Below are 19,358 nucleotides of genomic sequence, written 5' to 3' on the forward strand. Positions count from 1 at the left end.
GAGTAAGGCTTATCTAATTGATATAAATGTAGTTAAGTTAAATCTCTTGGAGACATAGATAATATTGTTATGAACATAAGAGGAGATTAATCCTGATGGCAGTAAAATATTCTCAAACCAACAATTTAATAATAGCGTTTTCATGGTTATATTTCCTGGATAATAATTTATTAACTCCATTATGAGTTCTTAAAAAACAACGTGAGATGATATACAAGGAGTCGCATATTAGAATTTGATTTAGGAGTAATTTGTATTATTCCTTTATTTAAGTAAAATACATACCTTACCTTTAAAATTAAAGGAAAACTAGTAAGACAACGAGAGTTAAATAAAAAAAAATACACTATTCATTTATCCGTTTAACATTTTAGTTATTTCAACTAAACTCTTCCCCTTTGTTTCTGGCACAAAGAACAACGTAAAGAGAAATGCAACGCCACAGATTAATCCAAAGAACCAAAATATGATATGTGCTCCAAACCGTGTAATTGTAGAATTAAAAAGTGTGGTTACAGCAAAACCAAATATCCAAGATATAAAAATAACCAGGGCGGTACCTTTACTTCTCACGTTGGACTTAAACATTTCACCTGTTAGTGTACCAGGAATAACTCCAAATCCTGAAATAATAAGTTTAATTTAGTATTATAGTGCAAGTGTTATAACTATTTACAATGGGTATTAAATTAAATACTAAATAAAACTTTCATTAATGAACTTTTATCTTTATTTTATCTATTGTGTCTATTAAATCCACCCTAAATACTAATATACTTACTAGCGTATAGAAACAAAGAGTGTATGAAAGAGAAACATCTATAACGGAAATACAGAGAGAAAGAATAGGAAAGTGAATCTATTGTAACTGATTTTTATTGTCAAGTCGTAAAAGGGGTCCTTAGTATCTTGAATATTGAACTAGCTAACTACTAACTAGCACTATCATTGACAAACAATTGGCAAAGAATTGTCGTTTTCAGAGTTCGGTGGAATTATCGGGCTGTCAGGCTATCTATACGCTAGTATATAAGTGACTATGGCTCTGATTATAGTGACGCCACTTCCTAGATAGAGTACTTTTACATGTGACTCTGACAAAATATAAAAAATCTTGATCCCATTAGTAGTGTCTGACAGTACCTATATTATCTAGATTTTGGAATGCACAGTTTTTATTTTTACATCATGTATTATGAAGATTCATAAGTTAAGGCCGAAAATGTAAATGCTATCTGCAATCCACGAAACTTACGTCTGTTGTGATCGGTAGTTTATAGCCCTGTCGGAATGTCATAATTAAAAGTTACCTCTTTCACTTTACTGGTGTTTAGTATTCGTCGGATTGCTCATGAAAATACCGTAATAAAAGTGTTTTACTTATTTATATAGCTCTGTTTTGTATTAGTAGTTGTATTAGACTTAAGGTTAATAAGGGTTTTTTGGGTAAAAATTATAAATAATTATTTCAATAGGACTTGGAAAAAAATCACTCATACAATTTTCAATACAGATTTTTTTTAAAATACAGTTTTCTCAAGACCGAAATATTTTATCAAATTTGAAAGAATCTCTTAACTAAAAAGACTTTCTGTAATAATCTTCTAATTATTTTAATTGCAGCGCTACCAAATAGACGATACTAAATTTCAGATACGAAAGATACTACTAAAATTCATGATACGAAAATAATACCAGTTCTATAACAATCTACCATTTTTCATGAAATTTGTTTGTACGATATGCTTACAAGCTGTACACCTAACTCCTAGCGTTATTATTCTAAGATAAACATATATAACAAAATAAAACACTAGGAACTCCATTGGCATTCCAATTTAAACTCCAACTTAAACTTGACTCGTTGTGTGTAAGATTATTTAACTTAAAATAATGAATACCAATGATAAAATAATACCCACCCATGTTATTACTGAGATAAAATACTGCCAGAGCAACGAGTGGCAGCCATTTGAAATGTTGAATTACCTCTGCGCCAATATGACTCAAATAAAAATATACTCCAAACACGACCTAAAATTTAAATATATTTAGCAAACCTAATTTATCGTAAAGGGAAATAAGCTGAAGTGAATTCTCACATAATTAATATAAGCGACGGAACTAAATTAAAAGTTTTGTTATTTTTTTTATGCAGGAAAACATAGTCATCTGGGGTTTAGTGACAGATAGCCGCTCACATTCTCTAGCAACACCAAAGGAATCACAGGAGCGTTGCCGGTCTTTTAATAATATATACGCGCTATATTTGTAGATAACATCCACGTTATATTCTGCTGGTACCTAACACCGCAAAAGGCAGCTCATTCCACAGCTTTGTATTACGTGAAATAAAGTTACATAGAAACTGCACTGAAGAGGAACACCAAACATTCTGATGGATTAAACTTATATCGCGTTCATCGTGTTTATAACGCCATAATAAAACAATGTAAAGAACAATTTAATTACGTAATTCTGAAGTGATAAAGATAAAAATAATTTATACAAGAAACCAAATACCTTACCATACTTCCACAACAAATTGCCGTAGACGTTAACAAAAGTGGACGCCTTCCAGATTTTTCCACAAAGAACGGTGCAATTACACTTCCTGATAGCTGTGTGTATCCTATTATGACTGATGCTAAATTGGGTTCAATTGACGAGCCTGCCTGTTCAAATATTGATGTTGAGAAAAACGTGACAATAAGAGCGCCATTACCGTATTGTAACATAGTTATAACTGTAGCTATAAATAAGCCTTTTATGTTACATTTCTCTGTAAATAACTCTTTCCAATCATTAATATCATTTCTTTCTGATTTTAGTGTCTCTACATTATCATCGATTTCATCGGATCTGTTCAAATCTTGCATAACTTTTATAAGTTTATTTTTTTCACCTGAAAATATTTTAATAAATAAATTATTATTATGGTTATTATGTTTTTGGTAACTCATTTTCATAGTTTACAAAAATTTGCAAAATTTAATCTGATGAATGCAGATCGCAGACTTCTAGTATTAAACGGTTCTCTATTATTATTAATATTTTTAATCAGGATGATCTATAAAATAATATATAATATAATAAAATATAAAATAATAGAATCTAATAAAAAAGTCAACTCACGAACCCAACCAATTATACATAAACTTTAACTAGTCATTTCTGTCAGTATAATGCAGGTAAATAACAAGTTATACATGAAGCCAGACTAATTATAGGTCTGCTATGGAACTCGTGACTTTTATTTTATATCCTCGAATATTATAATTTTTCAATAGATTTCCTATTCTAAGCTCAATATATAAGTTCTCCCTATTCTAACTATATGATATGAACAAACCAATTATATAATAAGTGTAGAACGTCATTTCAAAAAACAGTTAATAATTGTCATGATTGATGATATCTTAAATATTTGTTTTGTTATAAACAACAATTAATAATAAAATTTATAACCACACCTCTAATGACATAATAAACAGGTGATTCTGGAATAAACAACACCGCAACAAGGTAAATAATGGAAACAATAAGTCCGATATAGGCTGTAGTTGAAAAAGATACATTGGGTCCAACACTCAGTATCAAAAGTTATCCAATTGTTTGAATAATTCCCAAGCCTGTCAAAAGAATCCCACGTACCTTTGTTGACCTGAAAAGGTAAGGAAAACTTGTGGCTTACATGTTTTGCATATCCTCAACAAGGGTTATACTTTGTTTACATACAAAGTAAGTTTATCTACCATTTACTACCTATTTCCACGTTTGAATATAAATAGTATTTTGAGTTAATGTAGAAATTACCCGTATTATTTTAGTCACAAAATAAGTTTAAAATCCTTTACGCTAATATTGCGAAAGTAACTATATTGTAATAGAAGAAATACAATTAAGGAAATAAGAAAACTTTTCCGACTAATTTTCATTGTAGGTCCCCGTAAGGTCTTACGCTATTTCTCCAATATAAAGTGCGTTAATTATCGATGCAGTACATGATCCATATGCACTCAACACTCGAGATGCTAGCAACATTGCATAGTTTTGTGTTACAGCCAGCAATGTATATGAAACAATAAACAGGCAACTGGCTATTAATAAACACAGCCTTCGGCCTTTATAATTAGACAGCCAACTCATTATAAGAATTCCTGGAATTGAAAAAAAGCGGGATTAGTGAAGCAAATTATGTTGTAATTGGTTGACTGATAATGAAGTTTACCTGGCACTGATGCATATATAGAAGAAGCCAGCAGTGATGTTTCCAAATCAGAAAGCAGCCGAGGAATTGGCGATTGATTCAGATCTTGCAGCTTCTGAATCACTGGAGCAGTCCAACTCAGCATATACCCAATTAGAAAATGACCCAGGTACACTGAAAATAATTAGAGTATTACATCACAAGAGTATGAAATAGAATAAAAACTATAATAGCCAAGTTAATTTCTTCATAATTATTATTCTTCTCGGCTACGGGTTGACAGTATGCATGGTCTCATTGGAACTGTTTTTAGCAATAATTGCACCGAGAGATTTTTATGGTATTGCAGTCAGAATTATTCTTTAAAATTTTCAAGTCAATTTTCTATAAGATTCCAATGTTCAAAAAATTGCATTATTAATCGCGATAACTTTGGCAATGGTCAATCGCTTGGGCATCTTTTGATATATTACGTCGCCTATCGAAAGCAAAGGAAAAGGCCCAGTTGTTAGTCAGGATATAACAAAGGCCTTTGATCATATGTGGCGCTCCTCTCAAAACTTTCATCATTTGGGTTTTCCTAGAGTTTTTGCATGAATAAGATAGTGCATAATTTAACCACCAGAAGACTCAAGTTTGTGCATTTACCATTAAAGCGCGGTAAAAATCCGCCGTTTTACCACGCTTTGACATCATTCTCCTTCCTTGCCTAGCATCTGAATACTAGCTCTCGAAACAAAGTCCTTTCTAGGGCACAGGCTCATACATTTATTATCCATCTACTTTAATTATATTATGATTAATAGAAAATAATAAATGCTCAGAAAATTTTGAGTCACTAATTTAAATATTCCACTTTCGCACGACACGCCACAAGTTAGGATATCATCCTCACCATCTGGATGTGTGGCGGTCCTCCACAGTGCGTTTTCAAGGAGCTTTCTTCCAGGTACTACAAAGCTGTGGAATGAGCTTCCTTGTGCGGTGTTTCTGGGACGATACGACATGGTTACCTTCAAAAAAAGCGCATACACCTTCCTTAAGGGCCGGCGACGCTTCTGTGATTCCTCTGGTGTTGCAAGAGATTGTGGGCGGCGGTGATCACTTAACAACAGGTGACCCGTACGCTCGTTTGTCCTCCTATTCCCTAAAAAAAAAATATAATATTACTTAATTTATTCACAATAAATAAGTATTGTATTATTATTATTCGCCATGTACCAATGTTTACGTTTATTTGAGGCTGTATAAGCTCGGTAACACTCTTTTGTATCGTATTCTTCTAAATTCTTGGTTCTTAACAATTGCTTAGATAATCTATACGTCTAGATAGAGCCTGTTGCTGTTTGCTAACCACAACAGGCCATATTTATTACCGCAGTGTACAGCTACATCTTATACTCGCGATACTCCAGTCACTTTTTTTGAGTGTGCGTCCCTTTGCTGAAAATAAAGGTTAACAGTTCACCGCTATTTTTTTCGGCCTTTTTCACAGCTGTCACAGTCCGTCTATACGTATTAAGTATCTAAGATATTATATTGTCATTTAAATAAAATAGATATCTGTGTAATACAAACTTCTTAATATATTTAATGCACTTTATTTTCTGGGTAGTGAATCATACTAGGCTGTCATGTTTGGCAATGCAACGCTTGAGTGAGCGCCTTCGCTCACTCAAGACGTCGAGAGACTAATAATTATTAATTAGAGAGAGTAATCTGTTCATAAAATATATTATACTTAAATGTTATTTCAGAATAAAAATCGTTTCAATCGAAATATTTTAACCTCGCCTAAATAAACTTTTTACTTTTATCGTGTGATCTTACGACCATTCCGAATATACTATCTACAGATAGAGATAAATTACTACCTTCTACTGTCAGTAATTAGCTGTCAATAATCTGAAGCTGTCCCAATATACCCGATAAGTCATTCTTATCGCCTTACGGCCGTTTTTAATAACCATAAGTAATAATAAGATAGATATATCTTTAGTTTAAATTACTAGAGATAGACAAATCTATCCTTTTACGCTTAATTACATTTCAATAACCTATCGACAAACAGCATTGGACATAACTATGGATAGATAAGATCTTGTCATAAAACGGTGACAACAATGTATCCATAACTAGAGATACGATAGTGAAAACGGCCGTTATTGGGACGCGTGAAATGCAATTTCCATACAAACCTTATATCGTTGGTAAGCTTTACGTCGTCCCATTGACAGACAGCGTGCACGGATAAGGTGAGTTACCGTCGATAAGTTTATTGGGACAGAAAAGTCAACGATAGTTACGATTTTTATCTCAAGTAAGAGATAGTAATTAGCACACACTGTATTTTGTTCACATATTAATTTGAAAACTTACCACGAAATGTAACTGAGATTTGATAACCTAATCCCTTACATTGAAACATAATTATGAAAACTATTATCAATATTATAATTTTAATTAAGAATTCACTAGAAATTTGTATGTTAAATATTGCTTCACAATGTGAGTTAACCCTCAAGTGACTAAGAAGATAAGAATGTAATATTTCTGTTTTATTTTTAGTATCATTGAGTTAAGCTGCATTGTGATGTGATTAATGATAATCTACGCCTCAAGTAAATAATTACATAAAAGAAGGAAGTTATCATAGTGTCATGTGTATTTTTTATATTTGTTACTTCAGAATTATACCGAATATATAAATTATACCGAAAATATAATAACTGATTTAAATCTCTTTATTTTACATATTATATTATTAAATATATTTCACATCCAGGGGCGTGCATTGGTTTTCTAGTAAGGTAGGCACTGTAGATTTAACTAGTCGTAATTGAGCCTGGAGGATGCTTAGCGTAGGTATTTAGGTAAATTTATGATTGGGGTTCAATAGAAGTCTGGTTATAAAATAACGGAACCAAGTTAAACTAAATTAACTTTAACACTATATTTATTTAGGTTCATAACAAGGTAAGCACTGCCTAATTTGCCTATATTATATGCACGCCCCTGCTCACATCATCAATTCACGACTGAACTTACATTGTTATATTTAAGAGTCTCCATTGATTCATTAATAATGTTTATGGCTAAGTGCTCTTCTCTTAACAAAATCAAATCCACTTACAAAAAATAATAATAATCAACAAGCTCCTAAAATCCATATTGACATCAAAATTAAATAAACATTTAAAGAAATTTATATTTTATAAAATAAGGGACGAGACGAGTAGGACGTTCAACTGATGGTCCCATTACAATGAAGTGCCGCTCAGAATTTTTGAAAAACCCAAAAATTCTGAGCGGCACCACAAGTGCGCTCGTCACCTTGAGACATAAGGTGTTAAGTCTCATTTGTCCAGTAATTTCACTAGCTACGGCGCCCTTCAGACCGAAACACAATAATGTTTACACATTACTGCTTCACGGCAGAAATGGCTGTTAACCAACGTGTACGCTGAAATAGGAAGTACTTTTGCACTGCCGCTTGGATTGATTATAAGAAGGCCTATGATTCGGTGCCTCATTCGTGGTTGAGACGAGTACTGGAACTGTACAAAGTTGATAATGTTCTTGGTGCCTTTCTAGGCTCATGTATGAGGCAGAGGACCACGGTTCTATGTCTCCATGATGCGGCGGGGAATCTTAACATTTCGGAACCTATAAGAATTGAGCGGGGTATCTATTAGGGTGTTAGTGACAGATGATCTGAGTCCTTTGTGGTTTTGCCTAGCTTTGAATCCCTGAGATTTTTTTTTTTGATTGAAAGAAATTGTTGTATATGCACGAGTGAGGGTGTATGTGTGTTAAGAAGTGTGCATTTTGAGCGACATGTTGTATTAATAAGTTAAATATTATATTTTATAAGTGATTACAACTTCTTTGCGGTCGGCTCTTGGTCTAAGTACGAAAAAGGAAACACAAACATTGAACTTACTTGCTAATAAATCGGTACTAGGTAGCCATCATTAATTTTAATTTTATAATAATAATAATCACTTTAAATTAGATTGTTTCAGCGTCTTTAGGAAGCTTAAAAATTTAAATTTCGATCGCAATGACCTTTAATATGCATTGTTTTTTTTATGTTACTCGATTTCAACGAGATTGGTCGGATTGGTGAAGTAAGTGACTAACAAGATTGCGCGTGAGACCCTACTGAAAAGCCACATTGACGTGGCCGCCGCGCGTGCTTACGATTTCGATACCTACACGGGGTGTGAGACAGGCCTGCTATTGTAAACGTAATAAAAACCTTCAAGCCTGCCAGTATTTTTTTTTTCTATTGAACTATTCAAGCATAAAATAAGGCTTAATTCCATACATAGTTCACTTAAGAAATTCTTTATAGATTTCTTGAAAATTAAGGAAATGGGAAATCCTTCGATAAAGGTAAAGCGTGTGTTAACGTTCAGTAATTTTACAAAAGCGCTTTACCAGTGGTAGGCTCCTTTGCACAAGAAGCCGGCTAGATTATGGGTACCACTACGGCGCCTATTTCTGCCGTGACGCAGTAATGTGTAAACATTTCTGTGTTTCGGTCTGAAGGACGCCTTAGCTAGTGAAATTACTGGGCAAATGAGACTTAACATCTTTTGTCTCAATGTGACTAGCGCAATTATAGTGCAGCTCAGAATTTTTGGGTTTTTTCAAGAATCCTGAGCGGCACTGCATTGTGATTGGTAGGGTGTATCAATTACCATCAGTTCAACGTCCTCCTCTTATCGTTCCTTATTTTCATAAAAAAAAATACTTTGTTCAGCTGACATGACGTAACTGTTTTGTAAAACAACAAGCGGTAATAACAATAACGTAAAACAGCTTTATATGCAATTCGTCTGAGACAATTCCACATAGATATCCCTTGCCATATATTACTGATGAAACAACAATCTTATATTCCACACAGCTCATAAAAACTTTCGCAGTTAATAAAATAAATGTGTTGTCTTTATCGGCGCAAAATTTGCTTTTCGCACCTATAGCGGTATAAATGTTGCTAAAGGTTTATTTATTTACAGCAACAACTACAAGAAAACTTCTACAAAATAATGTTTATCTTTTGCTGTTATTTTTGTAGGGATTTTTGACACTTTGTCGTCCGTCCGTTTGTCTGTTTGATAATACTCTTTATATATATATAGCTGACCCGGCAAACGTTGTTTTGCCATATAAAGTATAATTCACGCGATAGTTTTATAAGTAATAAAATATTGCCTATATTATAGCCTGTACATCATTTTGTTCTATTGTCAATAGTTTTTGCAGCGCACGCAAAAATAGGTTTTCGATTTTACACCTTGTGTTACAAAATAGCAATTTTATTACGGATCCCTAATTTTGAAAAAAAAAACATAGCCTATAGCCTTCCTCGATAAATGGACTACCCAACACTGAAAGAATCATTCAAATCGGACCAGTAGTACCAGAGATTAGCGCGTTCAAACAAACAAACACTGCAGCTTTATAATATTAGTATAGATGAACGTGTGGAGGTCTCGAATTGAAATTAAAACGATATACTTAAATCGACAGTCTTTTGAAGCTGTGTAAAATGAAACTACTAATCTTCTAAAAAAAAGATACGGCCGTTTATGCCAAGAAAACGTTATAAATTTCGACATTTTCAAGGGTACTAAAATATTATAAAGGGTATTTTCCGTTGACCTAGATCTATGTAACTCTCTCTTACTGTCATTAACAATAATTCAATATTATAATATTTTAATTTGAGTGTAACAATTGGGCTGCCGACTCCACATAATTTGGAATAAGGGCTTATAAGGAAAAAATTAAGATTTTTAGTTAGTTTCGATTACCTAAAAAAGACTTTTACGAGACTGGTTTCAGATTATGTGATCATGACAAAATCGATCGATCGATCAAATAAAAAACATCGATTCGAATCAATTAATGTCAATAGTACTTAAATTATAATCATTTGCTTAACCGCAACACTCAAAGTAATTGATGGTATTATTTCCTTCACCGCCATTTACAGGAAAAAATATATAATGTTTAATTTTACTTTAAATTAAATCCCCTGTTGAAATTATGGATTCCGATGGCGAGATTAAGGCAAAAATTGAGTAAAGAATGACTATATTAATTTCATTTTTATGCATGAGAAAAACCTAGGTGGCAAATGGGCATTCTCCTTTATACAGGTTGTCCCAAAGTTATGGGACATGAATATCGAAGATAGGCTATTTTACTGAAAGAAGACTTTATGTTATTTTTAAAAGTTAGTACTTCTGCATTCAAAGATTTTCTAAAAAATACTTGCCTCGTCTGGGAATCGAACCGACTGAAATAAAAAAAAACACCCCTACTTTTATTATGCCAATCGATAGAATGGCCAAAAACTAATAACTCTTCTTAAGTAACATAGTATTTTAAAAGAAAGGAACAGCGTAAAATGAATGTTTTCCTACTTGGATTGGTACGAATGGACCAATTAGATGGCCTGCCAGATCCCCGGACCTTACACCATTAGATTTCTTCTTTTGGGGATACGTGAAAGATATGCTATACAAAAAGCGATACGAGAATGTGGGCGAGTTACAAACAGAATTGTGCCATATCATATCGAGTATTCACCATAAAATGATAAGAAAGTCAACAGGCAGCAGACTCATTAAAAGATTGGCGATTTGCGTACGACAAGAGGGATCACATTTTGAGCAATTAATTAATTAATTTCCAAAAAAAATACCCACTTAATTGACTACTTTCTTTTAAAATACTATGTTACTTAAGAAGAGTTATTAGTTCTTGGCCATTTTTTCGATTGGCATCATAAGGGAAGGGGTGTTTTTTTTTTATATTTAAGTCGGTTCGATTCCCACACGAGGCAATTAATTTTTTGAAAATCTTTGAATGCAGAATGACTAAGTTTTAAAAATAACATAAAGTCTTCTTTCAGTAAAATAGCCTATCTTCGATATTTAAGGTACTTTCCCTTCATGTCCCATAACTTTGGGACACCCTGTATATTAGACTAGCTGACCAAGAGAACGTTGTATTGCCACGCAAATTAATAAAAAATTGGGCTGTAAAAAATATATGATGGCCGATTGTCAAACCCACCCGATATGCAAAAAAATTCATACATTTACAAATCGGTTCAGCCGTTTCGGAGGAGTTTGATTACAAGTGCGAACACCTTCTTTAAAGGCCGGCAACGCAAGGCGGCGGTGATCACTTAACACCAGGTGACCTCGCTCGTTTGTCCTCCTTTTCCATAAAAAAAAAACACCGTGACATGAGAATGTTATTAAATAGATTATATAAAAATTAAGAGATTCAAATCAGTTCATAAGCGGCGTAGTAACAAACGCAAAAAAGATAAGTAAAGATAATATGATAACTACTTTCTTTTATGTAGCCCGTTAAAATTGTTATCTAATTATTTACTAAGGCATAGATTATCATCAATGATATTATATGCAGCACTCAATGACACTAAAAATACAGCAGAAATATTACATTCTTATCTTCTTAGTCACTTGAGGGATAACTCACATTGTGAAGCAATATTTAACATATAAATTTCTAGTGAATTCTAATTAAAATTATAATATTGATTATAGATTTCATAAGTATGTTTCAGTGTAAAGGTTTAGGTTACCAAATCTCAGTAACACTTCGTGGTAAGTTGTAAAATTATTATGAGCACAAAATACAGTGTGTGCTTAATTACGAAGATCACAAGATACAAGTGAAAACTTTATTAAGGCGAGGTTGATATTTCGAAATGCAAGTATTTATTTGTTCTGTAAATAATATACTAATAATTGGAGAGATGTGTTTTCCTTTGGTTATAATGAAATCTACTGTACCGATCGAAATAATAATTATAACTTTAGATGCAGCGTGTTTTGGAAAAGATTTTACTACATAATTTATGGTGATTACTTATTCGTATCTTATTACTAATTCATGGATAGCTGCATGAATGATATTAGAGAAATCGAATGTGGAATCGATATGCATGGGTTGTTTGTTAAGTGCCTCTTCTACGCCGATAATCAAGTCATTTATATCATCGGTGAATGAGTTGCAACAACTGATGGAATTCTTGAACGAGAGCTGTGACGGTGAGTGTAAGTGATGGTTTTTGAAGAGGATGAAAGTTTGACTGAGTGTTATATAGTGGTTGAAGATGAAAGAGTAGAAAAAGTTACAGAATGTGTATATTTAGGTAGCATGTTTACAAGAGATGGACGATGTGAAGGAGATATTGAAAAGAGAGTGACTGCAGGAAACTGTGTGAAGGGAGCGCTGCATACCTTTATGAACGGCCAAACTGTGCCAAAAGAGGTGCGACTAGCTGTTCATAATGGAGTGCTTTTCCCCACGTTCATGTCGGAAGTGAGAGTTGAGTATGGTAGAAGATGCAAAGAATTAAGGCAGTCTATATGCGATCACTGCGTAGTATGTGTGGGCTGAGACTGATAGATTTAACTCCGAATGCTTTAATACGCGCTATATCTCATATTTTCCTGGAAACATGGAAACAGATTACATAGTTTGGATATACGTAACAGAAAGTTCCTTGAGAACCGGACTCCGGTAGAATGGCATAAATACAAATAGTGAGGACTATAATATTTATGTTTCTGGCATGTAGTGTAAAGATGGAGTTTGGTGGCAGAAATCAGATTAAACAGCTCTTAGGGATACTCTTCCCGTGATTAATGTGGTAAATCATTATAGATATAGAGAGATTATAGAGTGCTAGAGTAAGGGCTGGCTTGAAGCAGAGTCTTGCACTATCAATGATGCCCAGTTTCTTAGAAGCCAAATTGGTTTTGCTTTCCACATGACCGTGATATTAGCAATTGCCCGAGAGAGATTTCGAGACCTTGTATCCCGATTCTAGGAGAATGCTGAGAAACCGTGAAAAAACAACAAATGGGATTTCAAATTATTTTAAAGCCCAAATGATGAAAGTTTTGAGAGAAATGCAATACACGATCAAAGGCATTCTACTTACTACCTAACGGGCCTTTTCGCTTTGCTTTTGGTAGCTGCCGCCTATACCAGAAGATCGCCAAGCGATTGATAATTGCCAAAGTTATGGCAATTAATAATGCTCTCAGAGAGCTGTCAGTTTTTTGAACATTAGAATATTATGGGCTATTTGAAGAAAATTGAGATGAACATATAAATGAACCTGAAGCCGAAAAGAATAATAATTATGAACAGATAATTTTATATAGTTTCTATAAAGTAATAATATAATATTATTTCCAGTGTACTTAGGTCAATTTTTATCTGGATACATGGTGAGTTGGACTGCTCCAGTGATTCCTAAGCTGCAAGATCTGAATCAATCACCGATTCCTCGGCTGCTTTCTGATTTGGAAACATCACTGCTGGCTTCAATTCTATATGCGTCAGTGCCAGGTTAATACCTTCAGTATCAGAAATCCATCATCATAATTTTACTTGACCTTCACTAACTCCAGATTTCTTTCGATTCCAGGAATTCTAACAATGAGTTGGCTGTCCAATTATAAAGGCCGAAAACTGTGTTTAATAATATCCAGTTGCCTGTTTATTGTTTCATATACATTGCTGGCTGTAACACAAAACTATGCAATGTTGCTAGCATCTCGATTATTAGGTGCATATGGATTATGTACTGCATTGATAATGAACGTACTATATATTGGAGAAATAGCGTAAGACCTTACGGGGACCTACATGAAAATTAAAAGTTATAACGATCAGTTTTTTAGCAAGTATTATTGCAGTATAGTTAATCGTAAAATTGGTTCTTTTAACTTTTGCTACACAAGACATGCCTGGCATAATAATATTATCTATTATAGTATCGGTTGATAATATTATATTATGCCAAAATTTTACTTTTTGAATTGGAACATCAACTAATATGGTTTCACTAATAAATGCGGACGAAGTCGCGGGTAACGGCTAGTATTTATTTTGATTATTTATTTTGATTAATTTTGATTATAACATGACCCATATGAATGCATGAATCTAATAAGTTTTCAAAAAAAAGTACAATCCCGCTGAGTTTTTTGCGCCGGCTTTTCTCAGGTCTGAGGCATAAATTTTCGATTGAGTGGTAGTTTTTGAAGTTCAATAAGTTATTTAAAATGATATCTTGAATAAAAATATTGATATTTGATACCCAAAAATGTAAGCCACAGGTTTTCTTTATCATTTCAGGTCAAAAAAGGTACGTGGGATTCTTTTGACAGGTTTAGGAATAACTCAAGCAATTGGATCAGTTTTGATACTGAGTGTTGGACCCTATGTATCTTTTTCAACTACAGCCTATATAGGACTTATCCTGTCAGTTATTTACCTTGTTGCGGTTTCGTTTATTCCAGAATCACCTGTTTATTATGCCATAAGAGGTGTGTATGTATGGAGCCACGTCCTGAGAACAAGATATACCAAGATTTGCGGTCGTTGCGTCATTCAGACGGTTGGCTCCTCAAACTCTCAAACGAAAATAACATAAAAAAATGGAATTTAAATTTAAATATGTAAATCACGAAAATTTTTATCTCTTTATTGACATCATAATGAAAATATTCAGAACTAATACGTTGAGCTTCGAGTATCTAGAAGTAGAATGGACATGTCCTTTAAACTAGGCAATCTACTGACAAATTGTTATGTTCGAGGGTATCAAATAAAAGTCGAGCGTTCCATAGCAGAGCTATAATTCAACTTGCTTCATGTTAAATTTGTATTTACGTATATTGTACTTATAGTGGCTGTAATAACTAGTCAAACTTTATTAAAACAGGGTTGGGTTTGGAGGGCATTAATAATACAGATACGTAGACATGTTTATTAGATTCTATTATTATATATTTACTACAATTGAAATATTTGATAGAACGTTCTGATAAAAAAAAAACATTTACAATTACATATTTACTATTTATCTGGTTCATGCTAGCAGTTTTCTTTTATCAGAATAAAACTATTAGCCTAGTGCTAACGTCTTATTAATTTTACATTTAAAAATTATTTTGCGTTTAATACTGTGCGTATAAATTGATTTGGCAAATAAGTTTTACTAAAATATGAAAAGCTTTACCAAAACAATATGATAACTTTGATAATATGACATTTTATATTAAAATATTTTCAGGTAAAAAAAGTGAACTGGTAAAAGTTATGCAAGATTTGAATAGATTCGATGAAATTGATGATTATGTAGATATAAAAAAATCAGAAAGAAATGATATTAATGATTGGAAAGAGTTATTTACAGAGAAATGTAACATACAAGGCTTATTTATAGCTACAGGTATAAATATGTTACAATACGGTAATGGATCTCTTATTGTAACATTTTTTTCTACATCAATATTTGAACAGGCAGGCTCGTCAATTGAACCAAATTTAGCATCAATCATAATAGGATGCACACAGCTATCAGGAAGTGTAATTGCACCATTCTTTGTGGAAAAATCTGGAAGACGACCGCTTTTGATGACGTCGACGGCAATTTGTTGTGGAAGTATGGTAAGGCGTTTTGGTTTCTTCTGTAATAATTTCTTTTTATCTGTTTTTATGGAAGAGTAGGAAAAAGGATCGTACGAGACCCTTGATGTTAAGTGATCACCGCTGCCCGCACTCTTCTGTCACACCAGAGGAATCTCAGGAGCGTTGCCGGCCTTTCAGGCTGTTTCAAAAAAATCGCGTACGTCTGTGCGAATTCGAAGTCCGGTGACAGAATATTGCTGTAATCTCTGGTCTGGTGCACCCCAGTACCAGAGCTTTTTACTACCTTCTACGTACAAACAAGCCGTGGAATTTGCGTCGGTGTCATTTGCTAGTAATGTTTATGTAAAGGTAACCTTCAAAAAAGGGCGTAGGTATACTTTTCTTATGGAACGCTCCTGTGATTCCTCTTGTGTTGCAACAGAATGTTGGCGGCGATGATTACTTAACACCAAATGCCCCATACGCTTATTCATTTTCCTCCATAAAAATGTGCGCAAAACTTTAATTCCGTTTGTCGCTTATCATAAATCAACATGTGGACTCACTTCTGCTTATTTTCCTTAACGATAAATAAGTTTTGCTAATTTAATTACAATTTTAGATCGTGTTTGGAGTATATTTTTATTTGAGTCATATTGGTGCAGAGGTAATTCAACATTTCAAATGGCTGCCCCTCGTTGCTCTGGCAGTATTTTATCTCAGTAATAACATGGGTGGGTATTATTTTATCATTGATACTCATTATTTTTAAGTTAAATAATCTTACAGACAACAAGTCAAGTTTAAATTGGAATGCCTATGGCGTTTCTATTTTGCTGTATCTCCGTTAAAGATTTTCTTTTTCTCGCACTCTAGTACAGTGTTTCGGGCGGTTTGAATAAAAACAACAGATAAAATAAATATAAATTTAATTTTTTTTTAACACTATTTTAGATTTAGTTAAGAAACTTTTTCAGATAGTTAATATCACCATTATAACACACCTTTGTATAGAGTTATATATAATATAGTTTAGAATTACACTTGCACTGTAATTCTAAACTATATTTATTATTTTAGAATTTGCTTTCTTATTCTTTCTTGCTATATCTCCATTCAAGATGTTCCTCTCTCTTGCACGCTTTCTTTCTATACGCCACTAAGTATATTATTATTATTAAATTTACAAACACTATAATATTAAATTTAGTTAAGAAATCCATTTCAGATATTTTATATAGTACCTTTGTATTGTAATTTAGTTATGAAATCCCTTTCAAATATTTAATATAGTACCTTTCTATTATAATTTAGTTAAGAAATCCCTTTCAGATATTTAATATAGTACCTTTGTATTGTAATTTAGTTAAGAAATCCCTTTCAGATATTTAATCAGTACCTTTGTACAGAGTATAAGCACTAGCACTGTAATTGTAAACTATATTTATTATTTTAGGATTTGGAGTTATTCCTAGTACACTAACAGGTGAAATGTTTAAGTCCAACGTGAGAAGTAAAGGTACCGCCCTGGTTATTGTTATATCTTGGATATTCGGTTTTGCTGTAACCACACTTTTCAATTCTACAATTACACGGTTTGGAGCACATATCATATTCTGGTTCTTTGGATTAATCTGTGGCGTTGCATTTCTCTTTACGTTGTTCTTTGTGCCAGAAACAAAGGGAAAGAGCTTGGCTGAAATAACGAAAATGTTGAACGGATAAATAAATGGTGTATTTGTTCAATGTTATTTAATTTACTTAGTCTTACTATTTTCCTTGAATTTTTAAGGTAATCTATGCTATTTACGATATGCGTCCACTGACCTCTACTATATACCACTGGGCTGGCGGCTGTCATAGCCTTTGATAGTCGCCATTTTGGCGACTATCAAAGGCGAGTTTACGGTACTAAAACTAGTGATTATAACCTCAGCAAACATCGATATATGGTGGGAAACTATTTAAATTAAACAAATTGTGTACTTAATTACGTTGCTTCTTGAAGTATATATAACACCGAAAACGAACGAAATTAATTCAAAATGCAAAAATACTTCAGAGTATTGTACATTCCTTCATAGCCTTTTGTATTATACGCCAAAATTAGTTCTCAGGACGTTCGCGAGACTTTTAGCTTCTTGCACTTCAAATAGGCACAAAAAATTGCTGTCAAACATAGGGAACAGCCTGTCCAGTGGTATTTACACAGGTCAGTGTAAGCGTCTCATTGTGCCTACATCTGCGATCGCTGTCTGTAGGATCCCTTTACTTTTTTAAATTTATTATTCACTTTAAATTGTTAGTTTGAGAACATTTTACTGCCATGACAAGAACCTGGCGACCATGTCACAATGTCTTCGTATCACACTTCGGATCGCTAGTTCTTATAACTTGAACATTTAACGCGAAATTTTCTTTTTTGTTTATATAATGTACGAAAGAATATCTCTACAGTCTACAAGATAAGTTCATTTCTTGTACAAGCTTTTTTACCAGTGGGCGGCTTCTTTGCAGAGGATACCAGTAAGATTTTCCTTTTTTTTTATGAAAATAAGAGACGAGACGAGCAGGACTGATGGTTATTAATACGCTTTGCTCATTACAATGCAGTGCCACTTAGGATTCTTGAAAAACATAAAATATCTGAGCGGCACTACAATTGCGCTCGTCACCTTCAGACATAAGGTGTTAAGTTTCATTTGCCCAGTAATTTCACTAGCTACGGCGCCCTTCAGACTGAAACAAGAATCCTGTGCGATAATTGTTGTATTTTTGTTTGAAGGACACTAGAACTAGTGAAGTAACTGGGCTAGTGCGACTCAACATCAAATATCTCATAGCGCAAGCGCAATTGTAATGTTATACAAATTTTTGGATTTTTCTAGAATACTGATCAGCATTGTAATCGGCTGGGCATAAGCTACAGCAATAGATCTTTACCAGATTTTGCTAGTTCTATAACACGGCCAGAAAAGGTGAGTAACCATATTACCGTAACTGTTCAGATTTAGTTTGCCACACGAATCACCAAGCATCCGCACAGCAAATCTATTGAATGCAATGGAGGTTGTCTCTATTGATGAGGAAATTCCATGGATGCGGTATTAGGTATTTGTGTATCGCGCAACGTGTTATGGGCTTGATGTCCGCTGGAAACAGTACATGTTTTTTCAGGTTGAATGCTATGTATCGTTCGAATATAATTGATCGATTTTTCATCGTCGATTGATTATAGCATCAGTGTATTAAGGACAAATTAAAATGCTTAATAGCGTGCCGTGATATATAAATGGAAAATACTCGTTAGTGAAATAAAAGCAATCTGCGGTTCATTATTAAGAATAATCGACTTAATAAAAATAATCACTTGTCTGACCGCATTAGAAGTGATAACATGCAGCACTGCGCTAACAGCCTGCGCGAATCTGCAATAATTAGTAATAATTTAATGAAGTATAATATGTTTCCGGCGATGTCATTCACTCCCCTCAAATACATTACTTTGGCTTCGATTTTAAAGTTTTGAGCAGACAGTGCATTGAATTTAACTGGAGATAATTTTCATCATTCATGATTTTTTATGGTTTTGCCAGAGACCTAACAAGATTTAGTGATACAGTTCCATCTTGTAGCTTGATGTATTCCTGGTTGAGTGAGT

At 33.5% G+C, this 19,358-nt stretch overlaps 2 protein-coding genes across 6 annotated transcripts; one reads left to right on the forward strand and one right to left on the reverse strand.

Annotated features, from left to right (window-relative positions):
• Positions 1–247: 247 nt before the first annotated feature.
• On the reverse strand, positions 248–4,044 carry LOC126980059 (facilitated trehalose transporter Tret1-like). The gene is made up of 5 exons (XM_050829680.1): positions 3,962–4,044; positions 3,469–3,595; positions 2,529–2,900; positions 1,923–2,034; positions 248–623 (listed from the first exon to the last, which is right to left on the reverse strand). The coding sequence occupies exons 1-5, from the start codon at positions 4,042–4,044 to the stop codon at positions 355–357; spliced, it is 963 nt and encodes a 320-aa protein (XP_050685637.1). The 3' UTR covers positions 248–354.
• Positions 4,045–11,725: 7,681 nt separating this feature from the next.
• Positions 11,726–17,443, forward strand: LOC126979754 (facilitated trehalose transporter Tret1-like). 5 transcript variants are annotated; one of them, XM_050829272.1, is made up of 8 exons: positions 11,836–11,868; positions 13,101–13,326; positions 13,475–13,627; positions 13,707–13,905; positions 14,420–14,681; positions 15,360–15,736; positions 16,320–16,431; positions 17,154–17,443. In XM_050829272.1, the coding sequence occupies exons 4-8, from the start codon at positions 13,861–13,863 to the stop codon at positions 17,420–17,422; spliced, it is 1,065 nt and encodes a 354-aa protein (XP_050685229.1). In that variant the 5' UTR covers positions 11,836–11,868; positions 13,101–13,326; positions 13,475–13,627; positions 13,707–13,860; the 3' UTR covers positions 17,423–17,443. The 5 variants fall into 5 exon arrangements, with proteins under 5 accessions (XP_050685224.1, XP_050685230.1, XP_050685229.1 ...); XM_050829268.1 differs by having other exon boundaries at positions 14,420–14,610; XM_050829267.1 differs by lacking the exon at positions 13,101–13,326 and having other exon boundaries at positions 11,726–11,868; positions 14,420–14,610.
• The last annotated feature ends 1,915 nt before the right edge of the window (positions 17,444–19,358 follow it).

This window comes from Leptidea sinapis, chromosome 4 (genome assembly GCF_905404315.1).
Source record: "Leptidea sinapis chromosome 4, ilLepSina1.1, whole genome shotgun sequence".
In the NCBI taxonomy this organism is placed as follows: Eukaryota; Metazoa; Arthropoda; class Insecta; order Lepidoptera; family Pieridae; genus Leptidea; species Leptidea sinapis.